Source organism: Lacerta agilis, chromosome 14, assembly GCF_009819535.1.
Source record: "Lacerta agilis isolate rLacAgi1 chromosome 14, rLacAgi1.pri, whole genome shotgun sequence".
Lineage (NCBI taxonomy): Eukaryota > Metazoa > Chordata > Lepidosauria > Squamata > Lacertidae > Lacerta > Lacerta agilis.
This window is the reverse complement of record NC_046325.1, coordinates 10,846,786-10,873,541: the sequence shown is the minus strand read 5'-3', so window position 1 is coordinate 10,873,541 and position 26,756 is coordinate 10,846,786. Positions and strand designations below refer to the sequence as shown.

The following is a 26,756-nucleotide window of genomic DNA, read 5'->3' as shown; positions in this document are numbered from 1 at the left end:
AAGGCACCTTCATTTAAGTGGGTCTACTCTAACTTAAGAGTACAGCTACAAACCCTAGATGCTTAGGTGGGCTAATGTGTATGTGAGACACTCCATATGTTAAATGCCCTCTCTTTGGCTGCCTGTAGACCAAACTGTGTCCATTTATGGTGCCTAAATGTTTGTACTGAATAATCAAAAAGCCCTATGTAGTTTCTGTAATGCATTTTCAGTTAGGGCTTCGCAGTTTTGAGGCGCTGGGCTTGCAATATTTCCAGGAAGCTGGTTGCTAGGCCTGAGAGCGAGCGGTTTGAGGGAATTTCAATATGACAGCTGTGTGCCTCCAAATGAAATCTTCATGCCACACAGCAGATGACAGATGTGTGGGACCTGCATATCTCAGATAAAGGGTAACCGGGGGGGGGGGGGGGAGAGATGTGAAGAGGAGCCATTTCTAGCACGCAATATGAAACCACGATGGGTCAGACAATAATCCACACCACTCCACAAAACAGTAGGCTTTCAAGGGGACTTGAGAGGTTTAAAAGTCTCTTCATGTTCTCGAGACGATCCATTCTCCACTGGGTTAGTAGACATGGTAAAAGACTCAGGACTCACATTATTTAAGGTGGCCATCTTGGCATCTGCCTGGTGCTGATTGTCCCGGCTGGTACCACGCCTGTAGCTAGACACTTCTGAGGCAGTTCCTTCAAAGAGTTTGGCCATGAATCCGAAGCCGGCTGACCGAATGAAAGAGCTGCCGCTGAAGGCGTAAAGGATGGGGTTGATGCTACTGCTGAAGAAGGCGAGAGCCACCAAGGTCGGCCTAGCCATCTTAGCGGCTTTTTGGACATTTTTAGAGCCGCTCCACACAGCAGCCACATCCAGAAGGTTCACCGTGTGATAAGGGAGCCAGAAAATAGCAAAGGCCAGCACGATAAGTCCAATGAGGTGGTTTGTACGTCGTTTCCGACGGAAACGGGTCTCCTTCAGCCGTAGGCCGATGGTTCCGTAGCTGTAGACCACGGCGACAAAAGGCACCACAAACCCAGTGATGGTTTCGAAGAGATTGTGGAAGATCAAATGACTGGTTGTGGGGTGATGGATGAAACAAATATATCTATTTCCCCAAAAAACCACCTTCCTGTAGAAAAGTACAGGGATGGCCAAGAAAACAGCAGCCACCCAAATTGCCAAAACCAGAAGCCATGTGGTGCGTTTGGTGCGTATCTTCTGTGAGATGAAGGGCCTGGAGATAGCTAAGCAGCGATCCAAACTCATGAGGGCGATGAGAAACACGCTGCCGTACATGCTGACCCCACAGATGTAATGGCAGGCTTTGCAGACCGCCTCGCCGAGTTCCCAGCTCCCAGCGCTTAGAAACCGCAGGAATACGGGCGCCGTGAGCAGCACTGCCAAGTCAGCTATGGCCAGGTGAAGGATGAGGAGGCATGTGACCGTACGCTTGCGGACAACACAGCCTGCGCTCCAAACCACAAAAGCGTTGCCAGGGAAGCCCAGAATGAAGGCGAGGGAGAGCACAGTTAGGCCAACTGCCGCACCTGGCAAGGGTGATAGCGCTGACGTTGCATTCTGGGTGATGTTGGGAGCGCTCATGGTCCTGTTGGGTGGCAGACGGCAGTGGAGGAACTGTGTAGGGAAGAAGAAGGGAGAGAAACATCAGCAGAATTTTAGGACTGAGGGCACACATTTTATTCTCGAGTCAAACTTGGACCAAAGCTTGATTAGCATTTTTCTAATCCATTCTTGGGAGAAAAGCAATGACAAACCCAGACAGCATCTTAAAAAGCAAAGACATCACCTTGCCGACAAAGGTCCGTATAGTTAAAGCTATGGTTTTCCCAGTAGTAATGTACGGAAGTGAGAGCTGGACCATAAAGAAGGCTGATCGCCGAAGAATTGATGCTTTTGAATTATGGTGCTGGAGGAGACTCTTGAGAGTCCCATGGACTGCAAGAAGATCAAACCTATCCATTCTTAAAGAAATCAGCCCTGAGTGCTCACAGATCCTGAAGTTGAGGCTCCAGTACTTTGGCCACCTCATGAGAAGAGAAGACTCCCTGGAAAAGACCCTGATGTTGGGAAAGATGGAGGGCACAAGGAGAAGGGGACGACAGAGGATGAGATGGTTGGACAGTGTTCTCAAAGCTACTAACATGAGTTTGGCCAAACTGCGGGAGGCAGTGGAGGATAGGGGTGCCTGGCGTGCTCTGCTCCATGGGGTCACGAAGAGTCGGACACGACTGAACGACTGAACAACAACAATCCATTCTATCTCACCAAGCATCTTTGAGACTATTTTTCCCTTTCGTGCAAAGCGGCTGCTAAATGTAATCATGCACATGCTGGTGTTACCAGGCAAAAGTATGTTTTCCTCGGTTCCCAAAGCCGGTAAGGATGCACAATGAGTGGAAAGGTTCGAGTCTTTATTGCTGCAGCGGTAGTGGCTAGGTTTGGTTTGCTCTCCAAAAGGACTGAGCAAAACAACACTCGAGGCAGAAAAACATTTCTACAGGGTTGCACAGCATGACCGCACCCATGCCTGATTCCCCCCCCACCCCTCCTGAGCTTGCTCTTGACGCCAGGTGCTAATTGCTGATAAGCTGATTATCTAAAAGGCTTGCCTGAAGCCCTATCTGATTTGGTTGTTGCTCTCTACTTGCAGATCATTGCTTTTAATATGAACTTTCAGTTTGCTCATGGGCTGAACTGGTGGCGTTTGGGCTGGAACCTGAGAAGTTAGCCCGCTCTACAGAGCCAGACCACTCGGTTCACCCAACCTGATGGTGTGCACACTGACCACCAGCAGCTCTCCATACTTCAGAGCTAGGATATTTAAACAGGAGATCCCTTGAGGTTTTTTCCTTCCAGCACGGGACCATTAAGGCTGCATTCTGCTAGCTCTCTTGCAGATGCTGCTGTTGCTTGCTGCCTCACCTTAAGCTGTTTCTCCCATTGATACTGACTTATCCATCACAAGCTCATAGGGAGTTCACAGGGAAGGGACAGTTGCCTCCTTATTCTCTGGGTGTTAGCAGGCTTATCAGAGTAGCCAAGGGGGCTTTTCTATGTCACCTGCTGCCAGCCAGCCAAGCCAAGGAGGCCAGGGACTTCTGGCTGTCTTGTGGGATGGAGGCTTGATGCTGGCCAGTGGGGTATGTTGGCAAATGTCCTGCCCGGGGTCAGTTGTGAGACTGCCCCGAACCTGGAACAAAGCCTTGTGCACATTCCCGGCTATGCGAGACCGGTGGCACATTCAGTATGCGATTGTTCCCCAGTGTGAAGAACAACACACACAAGCCATTGATGAGGCTAAACTATTTATTATAGGTAAATGCAGAATATGTCTCTGCTAGCCAGCTCAGATACTCAGAGCTGTGCAAAAGAGCGTCTAGCATCTCTTGAGCCAGAACTGAAACTAAAGTACAATAATAACACATGTGTGAGAAAGCAGATATAGGACTACTGGCTTTCTCACAGGATAAAAACAGACACATGTTACACTGGCCTTGCTGTTGCTTTTGCAGCTCAGCGTGTACAAATATCCCAACAGGGTATCACTAGAGTGTTGGATCAGGACCTGGGAGACGAGGGTTCAAATCCCTGCTCAGCAGGGCCGGCCGAATACATTTTGGCACCTAAGGCAGGCCACAAAATGCAAATTCCCTCCCTGCCAGGGATGGAGGTGTGAGTGAAGTTGTACAATAGGATCAAGCGGGGAACAAAGATCCACCCTGGGATCAGCTGCCGGTGTGGATGCTGCCGCCTGAGGCGGTTGCTTCACCTTGCCTCATGGGTGGGCCGGAGCTGCTCCTCGGGCATGAAGCTCACTGGGTGTGACCTCGGGTTGGTCACCACCCCTCAGCCTAACCTAATTCTCAGGGTCGTTGTGAGTACTAAATGGGTGGGGAGGGAAGAACCATGGATATGACCTTGAGCTCCTTGAAGAAAAGGTGGGATAGAAATGCAATGCGTAGACATAAATAAATAATAGAATTGCCCATTGATCTGCTCTTTCTGTTACACTTGGAGCACAACACTCTTAAGCCTCGGAGCTTCGCTTCTGGGGGCAGGCTTCAAATCTAGCGGAGCAAAATATTTTGTGATTGCTGCCCCCGTCCTGCAGCAATGGGCTTTCATAGAGGATGTGCCACCTGGAATCGACAGTGACGCCCGATGCTGCCTTCGACTAAAAGAACAGAGACTTCTAGTTTCTTTAAAGCCCATGAAGCAACTTCCTTGCAGTTCTTACATAAACGGTGGGGCAACTGAGAAAGGGGGAAGTGTGTGTGTGTGTGCGCGCACACACACACATGAGTGCATAGGGTTATGTTTGTGCATGCCCCTCTACCAAGTCTCTGCTTGGGAGAGGAGCTCCATCGTTTCCTGTTTCCCTTTCCGTCTTTGCCCTGCAACATTGGAGCAAAAACTTTACATCAGTGGTGTCTTTTCCTCTGGGAAGAGAAAAGCAGCCGGGGTGGGGTGGCAATCTTGCTGGGTATAGATAACCCATAGATAAAAGATTAAGAGCAAATACCCATTCTAGTCAGTGCTAGAACCTCAGTAGGTCTCTCTCTCTCTCTCTGTGTGTACAGACAGATAAATAGAATAGACCTAGATATAGTCATATTCTATCACATCTGATTTGCACCATAATGGGTTTTTTTTTGCTCATAGTACTGATGTTCCAACAAATATGTTGGGTTTACCTTGATAAGGTAGAGGCAAAGGACCCCTGGACACTATGGGGTTGTGGCGCTCATCTCGCTTTCAGGCCGAGGCAGCCGGCGTTTGTCCACAGACAGCTTTCCGGATCATGTGGCCAGCAGGACTAAACAGCTTCTGGCACAACGGAACACCATGACGGAAACCAGAGCTCATGGAAACACCGTTTACCTTCCCACCACAGCTGTACCTATTTATCTACTTGCACTGGCGTACTTTCAAACTGCTACCGGTAGGTTGGCAGAAGCTGGGACAGAGCAACGGGAGCTCACCCCGTTTGCGGGGATTCAAACCGCCGACCTTCTGATCGGCAAGCCCAAGAGGCTCAGTGGTTTAGACCACAGTGCCACCTGCATCCCTGGATAAGGGCTCCATGAGACATAGCATGAAACAGACACATTCAGACAAATACAAGGCATTATCAGAGCACAAGGCAACATTCCAGCCAGACCAAAACGCTCAATGAGGGTTTGAAGCAAGATTGGCGTGCTGTGTGTCGGTGAAGGGTGTGTGGCCTAGAGGGGTGTATTTGGGGGCCCAGTGCCTGAGGTTGCCCACCCAGGAGAAGGGTAGTGTACACCAAACACCTGTAGCAGAACTCACATGCGGGTTGAATGTGAGTCAAGGATGAGCTGCCCCTTATGCTGTTTCTAGGGTCTATCTGTCCCAATGCTCTATGAGTCCACACTGCTCTCTAGCTGTTTGCTGGCAGGGAAATGGTAGCATTCACGGCATGTAAATTCTCTGGGGTTACGGTACGCCTCTACTATGCCACGTCATGTGGTTCTTGTTGCATCCGTTCTTCTTTCTCCAGAATGTGTGGGCTTTTGTGGTTTCTCCATGCAAGAACCAAGAATTCAGGGCATCCTCCCTTACCCCCGAACGATACCTGTCCAAGCTGAAATTGAATCAGGGTATTGTAACCTAGAACCTGCTTTTAGAAAGGCTAAGCCTTGCCAGCCCTGTGACAAGAGTGCACTAAGCATACACAGATGGCCTTTGCCATCTCCTACCGGTATTTAACACACGGGAGTACTTCTGATGTTTATTCCTTTGCATGAAAATGCACATGAAAATGGTGGACTTTGAGGTGAGGTCAGACTAGCAATAATATTGAGGGTCAATTCCATGTAACTTTCATTATTATTATTATTATTATTATTATTATTATTATTATTATTATTACTGCAGGCAGAGGGCCTTCTTGGTAGTGGCGCCTGCCCTGTGGAACGCCCTCCCACCAGATGTCAAAGAGAATGAACAACTATCTGACTTTTAGAAGACATTTGAAGGCAGCCCTGTTTAGGGAAGCTTTTCAAGTTGGCTGTTTTATCATGTTATGTAGGGAGCCGCCTAGATTGGCTGGGGGAACCCAGCCAGATGGGCGGGGTATAAATAATAAATCGTATTATTATATTATTAAAAGAAAAGAAAAGTAGCCTCTGAATTAAAAGCAGCCACTTCAATTAAAAGTGGAGGGTTGAGAGTTAGCAGACTTCCTTTTCACCCTGGCTTTTGACAGCTGAGATGTGTATATTTCAGGACCCACCCTATTTTCGGCTCTATAAGTTGTTTTAATTGTTGTTAGCCCTCTCTGGGACCTTAGGGTGGAGGGGAAATATAAAATAAACATAACACGAACAAATACAGTCTAGGGATGGGAGCATGCAATTTCAACCATTTAGGAGTACAGGGATGTGACTTTGTGGCATGCCAAATCCTCTCCAAGGACTGGCCCAAGAGGAAGACAAGAAAAATGGGTGAAGACAGAGAGCCACTGTGTCTAGTTCTGGCGGATTAAGGAAGAGGTAGACAAATTGGAATAGCTTCAAAGGAGGGCAATGAAGGTAGTCAGTGGTATGGAAACAAAGTTCTCTGAGTTAAGGGTGACAGAACAGCTTATTTAGCCTGCAGGAGGGAAGACTAAGAGGGGAGAGGACGGTGCTCTTTAGATCCCTGAGGGTCTAGGGATGAAAGGGAAATTCAATCCAGTTCACATTTAAATCTGAATTTATCAAATTTTCACTTTCTGAAATAGCACGAGAAGCAAAAACACAGCCAACCTTCAGAATTCTCACTTATACAAAATGCACCATGCAGTTCTCCAACCAAAGAATATTCACAACAATGCATACAGTACATTGTGGGGGGTGGGGTGGGGTATGGAGAAGAATGAATATATTAATGAAAACAAGATACAAAAGTTCATCAGGAGAATTGAGCGCATTAGTCAAAACTGCATACAAACATGTTTATTAGAGAGAAATCCACGCTAAAATGGTGGAGAATTTTCACGAGGACTTACTAAAAGGAAATAGTGAGCAAATTTGAGGGTTTTTTTGGGGGGATGAGGAACCCTGAGAAACTGAGAGAAGAGAATCTGACAGGTCTTTCCACCTGTGTGAAGGAGAGGTTGTTCTCTGCTAATGCAAGAGGCTGGAGATGGATTGTCATGTGCATAAAGTTTCAGGAGGCTAGATATCAGTTGAACATTAGGAAAAACCTCTTAATGACTTAGAGGGGTGATGAGTGAATATGTAAATTTTTGTTTCTCCCAGTTTCTCATTTTTTTTCAGTCTTAAGGTCAGTTTTTGACACTTCCTTCTCAGTTTACAATATATATATTTATCCCGCCCAAAAGAAGTCCTCCTGAAAACTTTTCGGCATTCTTGTCTGAATTTTTCAATCTTGCTTAATATTCACATTTTTGCAAAGCAACTTCCCCCGATACGTGTTGGGTTCATGAATATAGGCATATTTTATCCAAGCCCATACACTGATGCACACATTATGTGGCTGGATAATGACATTGCCAAATCTGGAGAGGTGTGAAATTTGGAGGAGGATTGTGTTTCAGTCTGCATACTGTTTCGGAAAATGCAAATTATGTAAGTTTGGTTTTAAATGGAAACAAGTGTATTTCTCCACCATCCCATCTCAGATGCATGTGTCAGTGAACACATCCACATCATCCATGTAAAACACATGGCTTCCCTCAAAGACTCATGGGAACTGTAGTTTTGGCCTCACACAGAGCTACGATTCCCAGCACCCTTAACAAACTACAGTTCCCAGGATTCCCGGGGGGGTTAATGTGCTTTAAATGTATGGATGCAACCCAGTGTTTGCTGGGGTTAGGGTATCTAGGACTGAAGCCACAGTACAAATAAGAAACAGGGGTGCAGATACTTAGTCAATTCATTAAGCCACAAATTAAGCCACCGAAAATAGTGGGGAAAACCCCCACAACAATTGAATTTAAAATATTTTTGGTCAGATACATTTTGGTCCAACTAACTGAGCAGCAGATGAATTTGTTAAAATTGTGGTTCATTAATTTTCCAGGTGGTGAGAACAACGGGGTGTGTGGGACAGGGGACACAAATCTAGCATGCCCGACCCCACAACCCCTCACCCAAATCACTACTTTATTAAAGGCAATGTGTGTGTGTGTGTGTGTGGGGGGTAAACGACTGAAAAAGGGCTAAGAAGAACTATTCTAGTGAGCTGTGGTGGTAAAGTGTTTCAGATCCCTACATAGCCATGAGTGACTATAGCTCTTTGTCTCCGCAGGCTGTCGTACCTCACAGGGTTGCTGTGGAGATAAGGATGGCAGAATATCTTGCACACACCCTTTGTGCACTTGGAGAAAAGGTGGAATAAACAGTCTAATCAATCAATCAATCAATCATAACATGCGTGCGACACATGGTCAAAGGAACCCTTCATTTTTGTAATGGCTTCACATCTTCCAGAACCGCACCTGCCATTGAGAAAGGTCCCTGTAAATTCCTGCAGCAGCGATTCTGCCTGGCTTAAATTATGCCCTGTTAAGGACGCCTCCTGCTTTTCACTCTGATTGTTGTCCCATTACAGGGACACCAAAGGAAACAATGCCTTATACTGAATCAGACAATCTAGCTCAGTCAGCTCTCCGCTGACTTGCAGCTGCTTTCCAGGGTTTTTGGAACGGGGGTCTCTCCTATCCCTACCTAGAAATCCCAATGGATTGAACATGGGACTTTGTGCATGCAAAGCAGCTCCTCTGCCATTGACCTACAGCCCTTCTCCAAAGAACCCGCCAGCCCCTCTTACCCTTTCGGACTTTGAAATCTCTCTGTTTGTCACCGACTTCTCCAGCCGTCTGTGCCCCGAGGCTCCTTTCGTTTCTATATTCGCATATCACCACTTGCGGAGGTGGTGAAAGTGGGTCTGTTTGTTTGTTGCCTGTCTTTATTTCTTAATGACTTCCACAGACCCCCCAAGAGGAAGTGAACTGCCGAGTTTCACAAGAGTTGAGTAAGTGATGAAGGGAGGAGGAAACGGTTCTGGAGATGGGGTTAGCCACCGGGCTGGAAAGGTGAAGAAGTGAGAGGGATGGAGGTAGAGCCACCGGGTTCCACCTCTTTTGGGTGGCGTTTCGCTCCTCCTGCAAAAGAACGGGCTCGCAATCTTAGATCCGGCTTTGTGACTAGAGAATCAGTCATATAGTGTGCGTTTCACCAACTTCAGCTGGGGCTATTTCTGGGCAGGAGTAGCCTGGCCACAATGATCCACATTCTGGTAGCCTCCAGGTTAGATGACTGCAGTGTGATCTACATGAGGCTGACCTTGAAGAAGAGGATGATCATGATGATAATAACAATAATTTTATTATTTATACCCCACCCATCTGTCTGGGATTCCCCAGCCAGTCTAGGCAGCTCCCAACAGAATATTACAAACATGACAAAACATCAAACATTAAAAACTTCCCTAAACAGGGCTGCCTTCAGATGTCTTCTAAAAGTCAGGTAGTTGTTTCTGTCCTTGACATCTGACGAGAGGGCGTTCCACAGGGCGGGCGCCACCACCGAGAAGGCCCTCTGCCTGGTTCCCTGTAACCTCACTTCTCACAGGGAGGGAACCGCCAGAAGGCCCTCGGAGCTGGACCTCATCTTATTTGTCTCACTATCTGCTGTGGGGGGGAAAATCACCTATGTAATTATTTGTGTCAATTACTTTGTCATTACATTATTCTGCCCAATTCATTTTAATGCAAATTTTGGGAGTAATCAATTATGTATCATTTGCAGGCTGAAAACAACAGCAGCAAATGGGGATTGTATTCACTAGGTTGGTTTCTGTTCTGGACTTGGGATGAATAAGCAAATGTTGGCAGTTTCTGCTCATGTTTCCATTTTCATCAGATTTCTCTGGCATTACTATGCCCAGGGCAGAAAAGAATAGTTTTGGGTCAGCCCAGCAAACCTGGATAGCACCAATGAATTGTAGAACAGAATACAGTGCTCCAAATAAACTAGGGCTTTCCAACGCCACTTACATCAGAACGTGCTAAATTTTTGCGACAAAACAGACACAGCATTAGGCATTGAGGAGAAGTTATTGGTTGACAATGTTGCTTATCAGTTGCTAACATACCTGAGTCAGATAAGATAAAATGTTTCCAGAGCGGTCTGATTAAAAAGGGCACGGTTAGCGAGCAGTTGTGCAAAACATGCTAGGCAAGTGCAGGAAATAAACAGCAGTCAATATAAGGCATGCTAAATTGCAGAAGTGTCAAAACAATAGGTTTCTTAAGCACAGCAGCTGGTGCGGAGAGTCTGGGAGTTTCCAAATCTAACGCATTCCTGAGGGTAGGGCCTTTTAAAACAGCCAGGCCTCTCAGCAGGGGCTCCAATTACCTAGACTCATCCTCCCCCTCTTACCAGGTGGGGTTGATGGGAGTTGTAGTTCAAAGCACCTCGAGGGCACTAGGTTGGCAAAGGAGGTACCAGTAATATCCCCCTTTCTTATGAAGATAGCAGAACACATTGGCTTCGGCTTCTCGCCGTGGTATTAGCAATTGAAGAACGGGGGTTATTAGGTGCAGAGTTTCTCTGCCTCATAGCTGTCCACCTTTCCCTTTTTTTTGCAGGAAATTCCCTTATTATAGCATTGGGAAACAGCAGGGAGGGTTGACAGCTATGCTCTGCCTGTGTTTTGTGAATGCTGTATGGGAAAGCACATGAAACTGACCTTTGAAGAATTTGTAAGTAAACCAATTTTTAACTTCCCAAAAGTGTTCCCAAAAGAGGAAGAGGGGAGTTTGGGAAGGAACTTAGATGGGCAGGACAAATTAAAAAGAAAGAAAGAAAGAAAGAAAGAAAGAAAGAAAGAAAGAAAGAAAGAAAGAGTAATGTGCTCCCCTCCAAGCAGAAACTTCTAATATGAAGTCCCTTCGTAGAGCCAGATATTGGTGGCAGTGGGGGCACACTGACAACCTGTGTATGGGGGGGGGGGTGTTTCTAAATCTTCCACTTAAAGGCACAGCTACAAAGCTAAGCAGCGGAGCCTGGCACCTATTGGGTCTGGTAGGGTGGAAGGCACAGAAGCCCCCAGTAGGTGGAGCCAGAGCCCATGACAGGCAGGGCCAAGTAATTCCAGTTCTGCCCACATCCTCCTTCCTATGGACTTCTATCATGACAACAGTGGGATTTAGGAAGAGGAAGTTGACAACCAGTTCCTGGACTGGGTGTAAGTAAGAAAGCCGACAGGTGAGGGTCGGCTGAGGGCAGTTTGATGTTGGCGGTGCAGCCAACATCATATAGCTAAAATAATATGAAGTCTGTGCCTCACACCAACTGCTCTTTCTCATTCTACTGCAGTCTCTACAGGCACCAGCCGTGTTACGGGAGACGGGTACACCTGTGTGTGTGTGTGATTTTGTCAGTCTCTTTCCACGCCCCGGATGTGGAAACAGTCCCCTTTGCAAATTCCTGCCTGTGAGGCAATATATGTATATATTTAGGCCACCCAGATTGTTTCAACGGTGTGAATCTAATTCCTCTTTTTGTCACACAAGCCTTTAGGCAATAAAGATTAGGAAACATTGTCCCTAGAATGACCCAACCTTGAAATCCCTTTGCTGCTTGCAGCCACGCAACCCATTGTCCCTCCGGATGCTTCTACTACAGCACCCCCTGGTGTTGTGTCGGGTCTCTGCCAACAAATACCTGACTCACGGCTGACTCATTTCCTGTTCCCTTTGGCACGAACTCTTGGCAAGAAATCGAATCCTGGTTTTGTTGAGATCCAAGCAGGTTTATTGCCTGTGGAGAATTTTCCTGCTTTCAAGTGACACCAGAATCTGAGAGCCAGACTACAGAAGGCCTTTGAAATCGGTGAATGGATCTGCTGACATTTTCATCTTTAGCTTAAAGATGCTGGTGTAATTAGGCAATTTTGGTCTCTGGATCAGGGCTAGAGTCAGCACCTGGTACCTTAGGGCAGCTGCTGGGGGTCCATTTTGGGGGGGGGGGAAGCTCCACCTCCAACTCTTCAGATGGACCTCAGCTGAAACTTTTTGTGGTGCTCTGATCAGTGCTGGATGGAGGACTCTAGATGCCATTATAATCCCCCATAGTACCACAATGGCATTATATCAGAGGTCTTGTGAGAATTCATGGTGGGCACTAGACCAAGGTGATTGGTGATGCTCAGAGTACTAGGACACACTAATAGAAGGTCCACAAGAATGCCCTGAAGAATGTAAGAGGAGCTCATTTAGTCTATCGTCTATTTTATTGCACTTATATCTCACCTTATTTTAAAGGAGCTCACCGTGGTACACATGTTTCTCCCTTTCCACGTTTAATCCCCTAGACAACCCTTTGGGGTAGGTTAGGCTGAGAGGCAGTGACTGGCCCAAGACCAGCACATCCTAGAAACTAGGGGCTGGATTATTACTTTCAAATACTGGCTGAAAATTCTCTTTAACACAGAGTCAGAAAGCCTACTAACTCTTTTATTAAAGGACAAACATAATTTTACTTGGTTTTGCGACATTAGCCTTAATCTTAGGCAAATAGGCCTCATAGCTATCTGAGGAATCTCACATTCTTATGCTTATCAAGCAGATAACGAATTCCAAAATGTACATCCTTTACAGCCTCCTGTGTAACCCCACTACGGAATGATGCCTAACTATTTTTATGACCTGGTTACCCCATTACATCGCAGAGTATTTATGTTGGCGCGCTTGAATGCCTTTCCGCCCGCTGTGTTATCTGGAAGGTTTAGAGGCACCCCTATCCAGAACAGACTCTGCTCTTGTGGTCAGAATGTACCTGATTCTATTGACCACATGGTTTTGGACTGCCCCCTTTTTAATACCCTTTGTGAAGATTCTTCGATGTCCTCTCTATGGCTCAGGGCCCCCTCTAATAAACAACTCGTAGTCCAGTTCTTGTTGAGGGATGATTCTCCTGAAGTCACTAGAGTTATGGCACAATTTCTGAACAGGATTTTTGAAGTAAAATCTGGGGTGCTGTGGTCTGAATAATAGCGGTTGTCGAAGATCTCTCCCCCTTCCCCTCTCCCCCTCCCTTTATTTTACATCATATGTCTTAGAATTTTAGCATATACAGCGGGTTTATGTTTGTTGTCCTACTTATGCCAATAAAGGTGTTGTGTTGTACTGAGACTGGCCCAAGGTCACCCAGTGAGCTCTGTGGCTGAGTGGTGCTTTGAACCCGTCTTCCAGGTCCAAGTCCAATACTCTAACCACTACACCACACTGACTCTGTTATTTTTAAAAATGCAATGACACAAAATTGATTTGAGTTTATAAAGAGAAATACAAAGATACAAATATTCTTTTTTTTGGGGGGGGGGGCGGTGCGGTTCAAACTAAAACATGAATCCAGAGGCAAAAACGAGAAAGGCAAGAGAGAGGAGTGAAAGGAAAGAGAGAGAGAAAGAGATAAAGAAAAATGAATTAAAAGAGAGAAAGAGAAGGAAAGAAAGAGAGAAAGTGTGTGCGTGGGAGGTAGTTAAGAAGCTAAAATAATTTTTGATTCTAAGTTTTGATGGCTGTAATAATGGAATACTGAATGGTTTAGTTTATATAAAATGTGCAGGGATTTATGTTATGCAAAATGAACCATGGAAAGAGAAGAAGGGAAGTCATTGATATTTTAAGGTTGTTTAAATGAATATTCTAAAATGCAAAACAGAAAATGTAATAAAAATTATGGGGGAGGGGAAATAACTTTCAATTCTTCATCTGTCCACTATATATAAACATTATTCCTGGATAGCTCAGTTGGTAGAGGATGCAAGTCTTAATCTTAGGATCATGGGTTCAAGTCCCGTGTTGGGCTGGCTGTACTTGAAGAATAATTCCAACAGATTCCACACAAAAAACGCTTACCGTATGTCCCTGTGGAGATGGCAGTACCAAATCAGTGGCACATGCCCTTCTGGATTGCACTCTTTATATTTTAAAGATTTCTTTATTGTCATTGTACAAGTACAAGTACAACGTTGTACAAGTGCAACGAAATTGGATGCCATCCCATAAAAACAAAACAAAAAACAGCAAAACACATTGTCAGCCACACATGGACATATGTACACACCCATCACAACTCTCCAAGGTCGTATTATCTGGTTACAGCATTTAAGATGGTTATAGCTCTTGGGCAGAAACTAATCTTCAGTCTATTTGTTCTTGATCTATGAGATTATCACCCCTCTTTTATTGTCCATTCCAGGTCGCCCAACCACTGCCACAGTGTCCTTTCTCTTGGCAGATCAAGATGAGCAGATGACAGCAAAGGCTGCAAGGTGTTTATCTGGGGCAATCAGAATAAGATCCACCGTCTGAATATTGATTCGAAACCCTAAAATGCATTTTATAGAATTGACTTTTTATTTCTATTCTTTGTATATCGTATTGTTGTTTTATTGCTATGGCCCATGGCTGACACAAATAAAGATTCATTCATTCATTCATTCCCGTATTGGGCAAAAATTTCCTGCATTGTACAGGATTAGACAAGATCCCTTCCAACTCTACAGTTCTATGATTCTGTGATTCATCCACTCCGGTATAAAACCCAGTAAAGGCACACTGACCCTGTTCTCACATTGGCGCTCTTCACACAGCAGTCACCCAGATGCTTGTGAGAAGCTTGAAAGCAGGATATGAGTGCCACAGCGTCCTCCCCACTTGGGATTAAGCGGCAAACTGCCTTCACCAGTGGAGTTAGAATACAGCCATATGCAGCCTTTGTGCATGTACCCACCATGCACACATGGGCTGTGAATGGGACAACACTCCTCCTTGCAAACTCTCACTGATTCCCTCCAAGCCTCTTCCCCAAGCACCATTTCACCAACTCACATTTGAGAGTCTCTGCAGGTGCTCAGGCCAGTGAGGCTCGGCAACCTATATGGGCGCATTGCTGAAAAGAATGCAAATATTTGACTGTGCCTCATCTCTGGTAGGGATGGGGGAGAAATCCTATTCAGTTCACATGAGAAAACAAACTTACTTAGTTAATTCATACGTTCCAAAGCAAGAGGCAGATCACAAGCCAGTCTTCAAAATTCGCTCTTTCCCCCCTGAATTTTGCAGTGCAGTTCTCCAGCTGCATTTAATGTACAAATGAGCATATATATTGGGGCACGGTTGCCCGAAAATGCGCAGATTAATGAAAATGACATAAAATCGCATTATCTTTGGGATAGCTGCTTTGCGGAAATGTGCATATTGGGCAAAATTGCATATAAAAATGTGTGCATTGTCAGCAATTTGCTCCAAAAGGTTGGCAAATTTTCACGAGGACTTTAAATATGAATAGATTGCAAACTGATGTTGCAATATGGAGAACTGAGCTTCAAACTGGAAAACTTAGAGAAACTGAAATCAACATATTTGCCCAGCCCTAGTTGTAGCACAGCCGTCCTGCTTGTATTTCATTGCTCAGATTTGCAGTAGGGTGGAAATGTAAGGGCGCTAGGTGAAACCAATGAACCCCAAGTAGCTGATTCCGTCCAGTTTTGCCAAATCATACATTCCCCTCACCCAACCATATGCTTCTACAGTAGCCAAGGGAACAGATTCCCCACCAATCTCAAGGGGACCTGCAATGGAGAGATGGGTAGGATGGAAGCTGAAGGAGATCCGTAGATAGAGACAGCATTAGATCAGGCAGACCCTCAGCTCAGTGTAAGCAGTTGCTTAAGCCTTGCTAAAACATGCCAAAGTCCTGTTTCCCACGTAAACCAGCAAGACACCTAAGGGAATCCAGAGCATGAAGGGAACCACTGTCCTTTGTCCTCATTAGCTGATATTCACAGATATACTGCCTCTGTCCCTGGAGGTTTGATATATGGTCATTTAATAGCATGCTATGGCTTTAAGCCATATGGGATGCGGGTGGCACTGTGGGTTAAACCACAGAGCCTAGGGCTTGCTGATCAGAAGGTTGGCGGTTCAAATCACCGCGACGGGGTGAGCTCCCATTGCTTGGTCCCTGCTCCTGCCCACCTAGCAGTTCGAAAGCACGTCAAAGTGCAAGTAGATAAATAGGTACTGCTCCGACGGGAAGGTAAACGGTGTTTCCGTGCACTGCTCTGGTTCGCCAGAATCGGCTTAGTCATGCTGGCCACATGACCCGGAAGCTGTACGCCGGCTCCCTCGGCCAATAAAGCGAGATGAGCGCCGCAACCCCAGAGTCGGACACGACTGGACCTAATGGTCAGGGGTCCCTTTACCTTTACCTTTATGGCTTTAAGCTCCTCTATATGCATGTGTGTGTGTGTTGATGGGATATGAATCTTGACAGGAAAAAAGTGGGTAGTGTTGATGGGCATACCTTCCATAAATGAATCTATTCCTCTCTTACGAATAATCTCTTTGCAACTGAAGTACATCTATCATGTCTATTCAAGCTCTTGAGCCAAATAAATTGTGATCTGTGCCAGTTGCAACTGGAAGGTCTGAAGAATTGGGGGCAAACAGTAGGTGGCACCAGAGTCAATGACAAGCAGAGCCAATCCTACTAGTTTTATCCCCATTCTCCTACCTGCTGAGTTCTACTTGGGGATCAACGCTGAGACTCAGGAGGAAGAGGCTGACAGCCAGTGTCACCCACTGGGCTGAGCTGGGTGTAAATAGGAAGGCAGACAGTGAGGACTGGTTAAGGGCAGATTGAGAATGGTGTAGCAGTACCCCATTCAGTCTAACAAAGCAGCCTCCACTTATTTCAGTTAAAGCTGTCCAAGACATTTTGCTGCCTGAGGCACACTGCACGGTGACAACACCCTCCCTTCCGCTTACAGAGGTACCTTGGTTCTCGAACTTAATCCATTCCGGGAGTCTGTTCGACTCCTGAAACCATTCAAAAACCAAGGCACGGCTTCCAATTGGCTGCAGGAGCTTCCTGCACTCTTGCAGAAGCCAAGTCGGATATTTGGCTTCTGAAAAACGTTCGCAAACCAGAGCAATTGCTTCCAGGTTTGCGACGTTCGGCAGCCGATTTGTTTGAGTACCAAGGTACCACTGTACAGAAGTTGATCAGACTGACAGGCGAGTCTTACACTGTCAACAGCACCTGAAAGCATCTGCCTCACTCTGCCTAATAGTAGGGCCGACCCCAATTCTAATATCATCCATATTTTTTTTCCTCTCTCTCACTCTGTTTACAATGCCTGAAATTTTCACTGACGTTTCATTTAAAACAACAACAAATGGGCAGATCTCAGCAAATTCACATGAAATCATTAGTTTATTATTGCAAACAATCCAACACAAATAAGGATGGTCTGTTTATGTACTTTGGATTTTTGCTCCTCTTCAGCACATGGAAAGGAGGTTTCACATTCAGAATAACTTCAAAAGTGAGACCTGCAACTAAATGTGTGGCATGGAGTGCTGCTGTTCACATCCAAATTCTGATTTCCTCCCGTCCTCCAATAATGAGCTGGCATTCCATGGCCACTGAGCATGCTTAGTCCTCATCGGACTGATTTTGGAGTTCCCCCACTTGGAGTTTCCCTCCCTAGCCCTTCTGAAAACCTTGGGATTGCCCCCTGCTTGTTGGCAATAGCTGCTTCTTGGCTGCGCCTGTTCGGCTGCAAAAGCAATGACGCTCACAGCATGAACATTGGAAACAGAGATGTGTTTGTGTGTAGAAGCCCCTACTGGATCCTGCTACCTTCAGAAAACAAGAATGAATTCATCGCTCTTAACTTCCAAAAATGGGCACTTGTGCTGCAGGCAGATAGTGAAGGAATGCTATGTAGGTTTTGTCAGAGTGGATCTACAGATCTCTTTCCTTGCGGGCAAACCCTAGCCCATTTTAGCTTATTAAAAAACAACAACAACCCTGCCGTAAGTTTTGAAATATTCCATGTCAAGATGGATAACATGCCCATTTAACATACAAGAGAGGCAGAGGGAGAGAAACTGTACAGAAAACAACAACATAACTTGCATCGAAATACAAAAATATCAGTTCATCCAACCACCTTTGGTTTCCTTAAAAAAAAACCCAACTCAACAACAACTTGGTAAAATACGGCAACCTTAGTTGAGTTGCTGATTAGACAACACTGATCTCCTTCACACCATAGCAAACTTCACAAATGAAGGGTCTCCTTTGTCATCATTGTGATCCCCAGCCCCAAGGAGCAAAGAAAGCTTAGAAAGGGGCTTAGAAAGAGAGATAGCATTAGAATTAAGGAACATCTGGGCTCGTCTGAGCTGAGGAATTTGTTTTCAGTACCAGAACTGAGCTCACATTTCTTTTCTGTGCACAAAACCTCTTGTTGGTTCCTCTCCTGCCCCAAAACTTTCCTCATTTCAGCACCCTGATTTGGGGAAGTGCTGTAGCTAAATGGTGGAGCATATCCTTTGCTTGCAGAAAGTCCAGGATCCCCAGCTTCTCTTGGTAGGACCGGGAAGAGACTTCTGGTCTGAAATCCCGAGGAGCTTTTGCCAGTCAGTGTAGACCAGGGGTAGGCAACCTAAGGCCCATGGGCCACAAGCGGCCCATGGGGGTCATCTAAACGGCCCATGAGCCACCCCCAAACTGAGCCACGCACTCGGTGAGTCCCTGTGCGCTGCACTAAACTGGCGCAGTGCGGAGACTTGCTTCTGCAGTGCCAGAAATCGTATCTGTGCAGGTGCAGATGCCGGTAATCGCAGGTGCGCGCAATCCGGCCCACAGAGGGATCTCTGCTGAAGTGAACCGGCCCAGGTGAGGTAAACCTTGCCAACCCCTGGTGTAGACAATACTGAATGAGATGGACCAACGTCCAAGGCAGATTTCTATGTTTCCCAAGGTTCCCAATGATCTGACTCAGTATAAGGCAGCTTCCTATGTTCCCATTTTACTTAAAACTGGTCTGGAAGGTCCAGTTGGTGCAAAAATTCATGGCTAGACTGGTTGACCATATGCTAGTGGGCCAAGTTCACAGTTCTTGGAGTAATTTACAAGGCCTTTAGCAATTTGTGTCCAGGATACTTCAAGAGCCATCTGATACTTTACATGCCTCCCTGATCATGGAGATCTTCCACCAGGAGCTTTGCGTTCAGCATTGTGCATCCATTTCTGCAGAACTTCCTGCTGACTGACCGGCCCCTTCCCTTAGTGAAGCATTTAGCGAAGACTATTTTAGCAGGCATTTTTGAGGAGGCTTTTCTGATTTTATGGTTAATTCTAATCGGTCTTGTATAATTCCTAACCCTGTTGTAAAAGCCACCGTGCTCATGCGGTGGGGGTGTAAGAAATCTAAGGAATATTGGGAGAAATAAAAAAGATGCTAAGGGCCATAAAATCCACACAGTCATGATACTTTTCGGTTGTTTTATCTCACTTGTGAAAGCGCTGAGTGGCGTGAAAGAAAAGCAGAAAGAATGACAGATAACATCAGAAAGGAGGTGGGTGACATCGGATTACGGAAAGCAACGGAATTATGAAGCTGATCAAAACCCTAATTGTCTGAAGCAAGGGAAGTCATATATAAAAATTAATAATTTGGCAATATATTTGGACTTATTTGGACTATTTGGATTATTTGGATTAATTGATATTTATAATTATATGATGTGATTTTTGTAATTGGAAAAACTAATAAAAATGATTTTTTAAAAAAAGATGCCAAGGATGACACCCCCCCTCAAAAAAAAAAAAAAAACCAACCCCAAGAGATGCTCCTTTTGTGTATAATAGAGGTGAGATAGCTAAGAACGTGAGAGCTGGACCGTAAAGAAGGCTGATCGCCGAAGAATTGATGCTTTTGAATTATGGTGCTGGAGGAGACTCTTGAGAGTCCCATGGACTGCAAGAAGATCAAACCTATCCATTCTTAAAGAAATCAGCCCTGAGTACTCACTAGAACAGGCATAGGCAACCTTCGGCTCTCCAGATGTTTTGGCCTACAACTCCCATGATCCCTAGCTAACAGGACCAGTGGTCAGGGATGATGGGAATTGTAGTCTGAAACATCTGGAGAGCCGAAGGTTGCTGACCCCTGCACTAGAAGGACAGATCCTGAAGTTGAGGCTCCAGTACTTTGGCCACCTCATGAGAAGAGAAGACTCCCTAGAAAAGACCCTGATGTTGGGAAAGATGGAGGGCACAAGGAGAAGGGGACGACAGAGGATGAGATGGTTGGACAGTGTTCTCGAAGCTACTAACATGAGTTTGGCCAAACTGCGAGAGGCAGTGAAGGATAGGCGTGCCTGGCGTGCTCTGGTCCATGGGGTCACGAAGAGTCGGACACGACTGAACGACTGAACAACAACAAGCTAAGAACGTATTAAACCTTTTTCTTTAAGCAACTGCTGCGGCCAGAATAGCCTATGCACAAATGTGGAAGCACAAAAACAGTCCAATAAAAGAGGATTGGCAGAATAAGTTAATAGAACACGTGGAGTTAGCAATGCTGACTGCAAAGGTAAGAAACCAAGATGGACACACATACTATAAGAGAGGAGTAGGAAAACTCTGGGGAATATTTAAAGAATTATAACAGTTGTATAAATCTCTAAGTACGACTAGATATAGGAACAACAGCTAGATCAATTAGAAGGTGTAGAAAGATATGTAGCACAACTAAGAATAAAAAGGACAGGTGTGGGGGGAAGTCAAATAAGGATAATGAATTACCGGTATATTGTGAAATGGATTTACCAATTTACTGTTAAAGCATAAATAAAATCGAAAAGAGAACCAAAGCCACAGTGCTAAGTGGTATATTAACTCTTGTAATAATATAATGATAATAATAATTTGGAATAAGAAAGGCTGTTGCTATTGTTAAACAAGTGGGACTCATAAAACCTCATTGATCTACCTCAAATCTGCCAGCAGTTCTTCACCTACATTTCCCCCACTTCTATACTATTGCCCCCCCACCATTTCCTGAATAGAATTTGTACTTAATTTAAAAACTGAGAGGTGTAGCTCTTCCCTGTCTCTAATCCCTCAGGTGTAAATTATTTATTGAGGAGGGAGACACTCTGTATATGCCCAGAGTCACCCTGACTTGGGTTGAAGGAACAATAGCTGTGGAAGTAATTTAGCAGCTTTGTAGTGTGGACACGGTCTCAACGAGTTTCCTAGAAGCCAAGTTTCCAAAAACAGAGTAGCTAAGGCAGCTAGGCCTAGCAGATGGAGATGTGGCCTGGCTCAGCAGTAGAGGACATGCTTTGTGTAAAGAAGGTCCCAGGATGAATCCTGAGCATCTCTCAGCCAGGCTGGAGAAACACGCTGCTATAGACCCCAGGGAGCTGCTGCTAAATCTACTGGTCTTCAACTGGTGGGTCAGGCCCCATTAGTGGGTTGTGGCTCGATCCAAGATGGATCACACCAGGAGCACTCCCACCATGCAAATTTATGGTAAAAGGTTCCCAAATGCATGTTTGCATTATAAGTTGGTCCTGAGTCTGAAAAGGTTGAAGATACCTGGTGTAAACAATACTGAGCTGGCGGGACTGACTCATAAAGCATAAATTACATCTTGTGTTGAAACTTGGCATGATTCAGTCTAGGAGTGTCTGTATCCGAGTTGCTCTCTTGTGCCATCAAGACCTGGCCCTCCGTCTTGGTCCTTGTCCAGCCCGTCACAGCTCTCCAGGGGCTGCTGGTCCATGCCCATGGTAGCTCCTGCCACCACCACCATGTCTTTGGCCAGGTTTTTGTGGGATTGGGATCTTCTGCCGAGCCCATCGGATGCCCCCTCAAAGAACTGGGCGATGAAATTGGCCCCCGAGGTCTTGATGAGGTTCCCAGCCGCGAAGACGTAGAGCACAGGGTTGATGCTGCTGCTGAGGAACGCCAAGGCTGTGGCACCGGCTCTGCCACTCTTCCAGGCCTGCCCCAGTCGTTCCGCCGTCCGCCCTGACGACAAGTTGGAAGCTACCTGGAGCATGTTGACAATGTGGTAGGGCACCCAGAGGACAGCAAAGCAGATGACAATGGCAACAATGAGCTTCTCAGTCCGAGCCCCCTGTCTCCGCTTCACTCCCCTGAGGCGGATTAAAATGGCAGAATAGCAGCCGACGATGATGGTGAAGGGTATCACAAAGGCCACCACAGTTTCCAAGGTGAAGTGGAAGATGGTCAGGCTGGGCCTTGGGTGGCAGGGTTCACAGATGTACCTCCCCGAGGGATCCTTGACTACTTGTCGGAAAAGGAGGGCCGGGATGGATAACAAAATGGCCGCCACCCAAATCCCTGACAGGATCTTGACCACCAAGTGCTTCTTGCGAATGGCTTGGGAGAAGTAGGGCTGGTTGACTGCGAGACACCGGTCCACGCTCATGAGGGTGATGATGAATATGCTGGCAAACATGTTGATGCAGCACAGGTAGTAGACCCCTTTGCAAACTGCTAGGCTGAATAGCCAGTTCTTGAAGATGAGGAAGATGATGAAGAAAGGAGTGAGGAGAAGCACGACCCCGTCGGCCACTGCCAAATTAACGACTAGGAGGCAGGTGACTGAGCGGTGACTCGGTTTCATCTTCCAGAGAATACTCCAAATAACAAAGAGGTTTCCAGGCAGCCCGATAAGGGCAGCCAGGAGTAGGAAGACAATGCCGGTCACACTGGAGGTCGAGGAAGACAGGAGGGTGCTGTTTCCAGAGGTGTGGGTGCAGTTGTTGGTGGCACCACTGGAAAGAGGGGCTGGGGACTCCCTGTCAGGAAGGAAGAAGAAGAAAAGCTTGAGCCAGGAGGAACTGAACTCCGCCTTAACCCCTGCCAACCTTGGCTGGGACAAACAGCAATCGATTTTGCTCACAGCCGTCTTTATTTGCACCTCTCTTTCCTGCTGTGGTCAATTACACTCCCTGAAACTTATGCTGTAAGCTCAGTGGGGCAGGGTCCTCCCTCTCTTTTATGTATGCACTGTAACTTTCAAATGCTTTGATTATTGATTGTATTTTTATGGCTTGCAGTGCAGAGTTCCGGGTTCCTTTAGGAAGAAGGGCATGGCGATGACAATGATAATATCAATAATATTAATGTCAGCATATGAAGTGATGATGGTGATGTTTTTACTACTACGTCAACAGGGCAGAGCAACAACTAGAGGGAAAATGTTCCTGTCCTGAAGAGATTGCAGTTTGGAATTCGGCAAAGCTGGGGCAACAGAAGGAAGGGAGGAAGATGATCTAAGCAATTGCCAGTGAAGCTTCAGGATCAGGGATAATGATTTGGGGTGTGTGTGTGTGTGTGTGTTAGAGAAGGCCAATTGTATTCTCCTCCCTCCCTCCTATCCACGCGTCTCCGTGCCTGAGCTACTGGCTGCGGAGGACTGAGCTGAACTGCTTCTCTCCCTGCCGACTTTTTTTCATTGACTTTGTGGGTGCCTGCCCCCCCACAATTATATTATTGTGGGTGCCCAAACACCCAAAGCTCCCTGGAGTTGGCACTTATGCGCCTAGCCCTCCCTTGGTTCTGTCTCCTTCCTTTCAGCTGTGTCCTAGCCTTGCAATTTATTCGGCTCATGGTATTATACCAAACAACGGTTCACACAGAGGAGAATGCCATCCCCCAGGCAACATGGTCCACCCCTTTCATCTGCATCACTGTCCTTGGTCCCGTTTCTTGGCCACACCCTATGTAGCAACGTAAGAACGATCAGGTCAAAGGACCACAGAGTCCAGCATCTTCCCTCTCCCAACACTTGCCTGGCAGATCCCTTATGGAAGCCATCAAGCAGGGCAGGAAGACAACAGCCCTCCCTCACAGCTGGATCCCAGGAGCTATTATTCAACTGCAACTGAACATGTACGCTCCATTTAACCACCAAGGCTAATGATGCCCATGGACAGACCTATCCTCCATGAATTTGCACCATCCCCATTTCAAAGCTACCTGGCAGCAACTTCCATTCAAAAGCCGTCATTTGAGACAGTTTTCTCCTGCATTTCCTGAATATCCTGCCAATCAATGTCAATTGATTCCCGAGCTCCCCAATTTCTACTGGAGAGAGAGAGAGAGAGAGAGAGAGAGTGCATGAGCATGCTTCTCTCTAACCACATTCCCCAGAGGGTGCAAAATATTTTTAAAAAACCTCCATCACAATTCCCCTCCCTTAGTGGGCTTTCAGTCTTCCCTTATGAGCAATATGTTTTACCACCACATTCCCTAATCATTTGAGTTGCCCTTTTCTGTCCCTTTTCCAGTTCTATGATATCCATTTTATCATACGTTGACCACAACTAAATACAGGTTTCCAAGTGCGGTCTCCCCATGGATTTGTAGGAGGGCATTATCATCCTGGGCAACTTAACTTTCAGCTCCTTTCCCTGATAACGCCTGGAATTTTCCACTGGAATTTTCCAGAGCGGTGCAATGTTTCTGTTCCTTTATTATGACAACAACCATCATGCAAAATACGCAAAACAGTATTTCATCTTGTGTAACTCAGAAAGAAAGAGTTGTGGGTGTTTTTTTTTTTTTTTTTAAATTCCTGGCATCCTTCTTACACGTTACCCCACATACTTCCAAACCGTCAACCTTGATTTCGGTCTATCCCAGATCTAGGCTACTTCCTACCCACTTCATCTCCCCCAAACTTCCAACCTGAACTATCGCAATGTGGTCCTTCTTCTGGATCTGGCTTATGGTTCTTCACCCTGACTGAACCTCCAATGCAATGACTTACATGGGTGAGTTGGTCTCTGACTGGAGCCCAGCGAAGCTTCTCTTGCTCTGACTGCCTCCGTCCTTCCTTCACATCCTTTCCCTGGGCTGCGAATTATCTCCTTCTCCCAGAGCTTCTGAGCTGCTGCTTTCTATTGCCTCTTTGCACGTCCAGACTGGAAGCTGGAATGAGGTTGAGTAATGGAAGGGGAGGGAGTGGCAGCAGGACTTGCCTTCTGCACACAACACCCCCCCCTGCTTCTTTGCTAGATCTCCAAGTTGGGACTTGCTGGCATTGAGGAAGACCACACCCAAATACATTTGTGCCAAGGGGACCCTGGTTTTCTCTCTGCGTTTCTTCTCTTTCTCTCTCCCCCTTGCCCTCTGCCCCCTCTTGCCATCCTTTTCTCCTTGTATCATCCTTTCATTCAGAGAAATCCGCCTGGACGTTGCTTAAAAAGGAAGCAGCTAGACGGCATGAGGGTGGCTGCGGAGCGCAGATAATGGAACCCACAAAGCCTCTCGAGGAAGAAAACCTTACATTAGGCAACAGCAGTTCGTCTTGCTAGTTTTTTTTTCTGCAGGGGGAGTAACAGAAACATCCTAGAATGGCTGATTCTTGTAATTCACCTACATAATCCCTGTGCCCCACAAATACAGGTGAAACTCGAAAAATTAGAATATCGTGGAAAGGTTCATTTCTTTCAGTAATTCAACTTAAAAGGTGAAACTAATATATGAGATGGACTCATGACATGCAAGCAAGATGTCAAGCCTTTATTTGTTATAATTGTGATGATTATGGCATACAGCTGATGAAAACCCCAAATTAACAATTTCAACTTTGGGGTTTTCATCAGCTGTAAGTCACAATTATAACAAACAAAGGCTTGATAAATCTTGCTTTGCATGTCATGAGTCCATCTCATATATGAAACTCCAGTAGCTAATGAAAACAATTGCTTACATAAATAGACTTATCCACGATATTCTAATTTTTCGAGTTTCACCTGTAGGAAGGCAGGAAGCTGCCTTATAACTCAGTCCACACCTAGCTCAGTCATGTCTACACGGACTGGCAGTGACTCTCCAGGTGTCTTTCCAATCCCTTACCAGAAATGCTGGAGACTGAGACAGGGACGCAAAGCGGATGCTCTTACCACTGAGATACACCCCCTTTCCCTGCTTAATGCTCATTCTGTTTGACGCTAAGTTCTTGGCCTACCCTGGAGCGGTTACTTTATGAAATGAAGTGTGCCAGGATAGGAGCTGGCTTGGTGGAAGTTACCCCCTCTGGTCTGGGAGTGCCTACAGGGTTCCCTTTGAGCTAGGTCTTCGGCTCAGGAGCCCATTCTCTTTCCAAGTTTGCAGGTATCTGATTTTAAAAAGGTGAGGCGGGAAATCAATGAACATGGAAGCTCCATTTAGTTGCCTGTATCTGTTTCAAATGTATCTGAAGAGGTGTGCATGCACACAAAAGCTCATATCAAGAACAAACTTAGTTGGTCTCTAAGGTGCTACTGGAAGGAATTTTGTTTGTTTGTTTGTTTCCAAGGTGTTACTTATTGCATTTATATTTTTAATGAGGATGCTTCTATGTATTTTTTTTTTGTGTGTGTGTGTTTATATAAAGGTAAATGCAAGGACCCCCGGATGGTTAAGTCCAGTCAAAGGCAACTATGGGGTGTGGCGCACATCTCACTTTCAGGCCGAGGGAGCCGGCGTTTGTCCACATACAGTTTTCCGGGTCATGTGGCCAGCATGACTTAACCGCTTTTGGCACCAAAGAACACAGTGACAGAAACCAGAGCACATAGAAACGCCGTTTACCTTCCCGCCGCAGCGGTACCTATTTATCTACTTGCACTGGCGTGCTTTCGAACTGCTAGGTTGGCAGGAGCTGGGACAGAGCAATGGGAGCTCACTCCGTTGTGCAGATCCGAACTGCCGACCAGCAAGCCCAAATGGCTCAGTGGCTTAGACCCCAGCGCCACCTACATCCTATGTTTATATAATGTTTTTAAAGATGATACCATTATGTATATTTGTTTTAATCAGGCTGTGGATTTTTGTTGTGCTTTATTTCCAGTTTTCTTTGTATAT

General features: G+C 46.0%; 1 protein-coding gene across 3 annotated transcripts; it reads right to left on the bottom strand.

Annotated features, from left to right (window-relative positions):
- Window positions 1-476: 476 nt before the first annotated feature.
- LTB4R (leukotriene B4 receptor) lies at window positions 477-24,887 on the bottom strand. Of its 3 annotated transcripts, none has more exons than XM_033170561.1 (2): window positions 24,676-24,887; window positions 477-1,629 (listed from the first exon to the last, which is right to left on the bottom strand). In XM_033170561.1, exon 2 carries the CDS (start codon window positions 1,594-1,596, stop codon window positions 502-504), a length of 1,095 nt encoding a protein of 364 aa, XP_033026452.1. In that variant the 5' UTR covers window positions 1,597-1,629; window positions 24,676-24,887; the 3' UTR covers window positions 477-501. The 3 variants fall into 3 exon arrangements, with proteins under 3 accessions (XP_033026452.1, XP_033026451.1, XP_033026450.1); XM_033170560.1 differs by lacking the exon at window positions 24,676-24,887 and adding an exon at window positions 8,821-9,152; XM_033170559.1 differs by lacking the exon at window positions 477-1,629 and adding an exon at window positions 20,760-22,699 and having other exon boundaries at window positions 24,676-24,886.
- Between the last annotated feature and the right edge of the window lie 1,869 nt (window positions 24,888-26,756).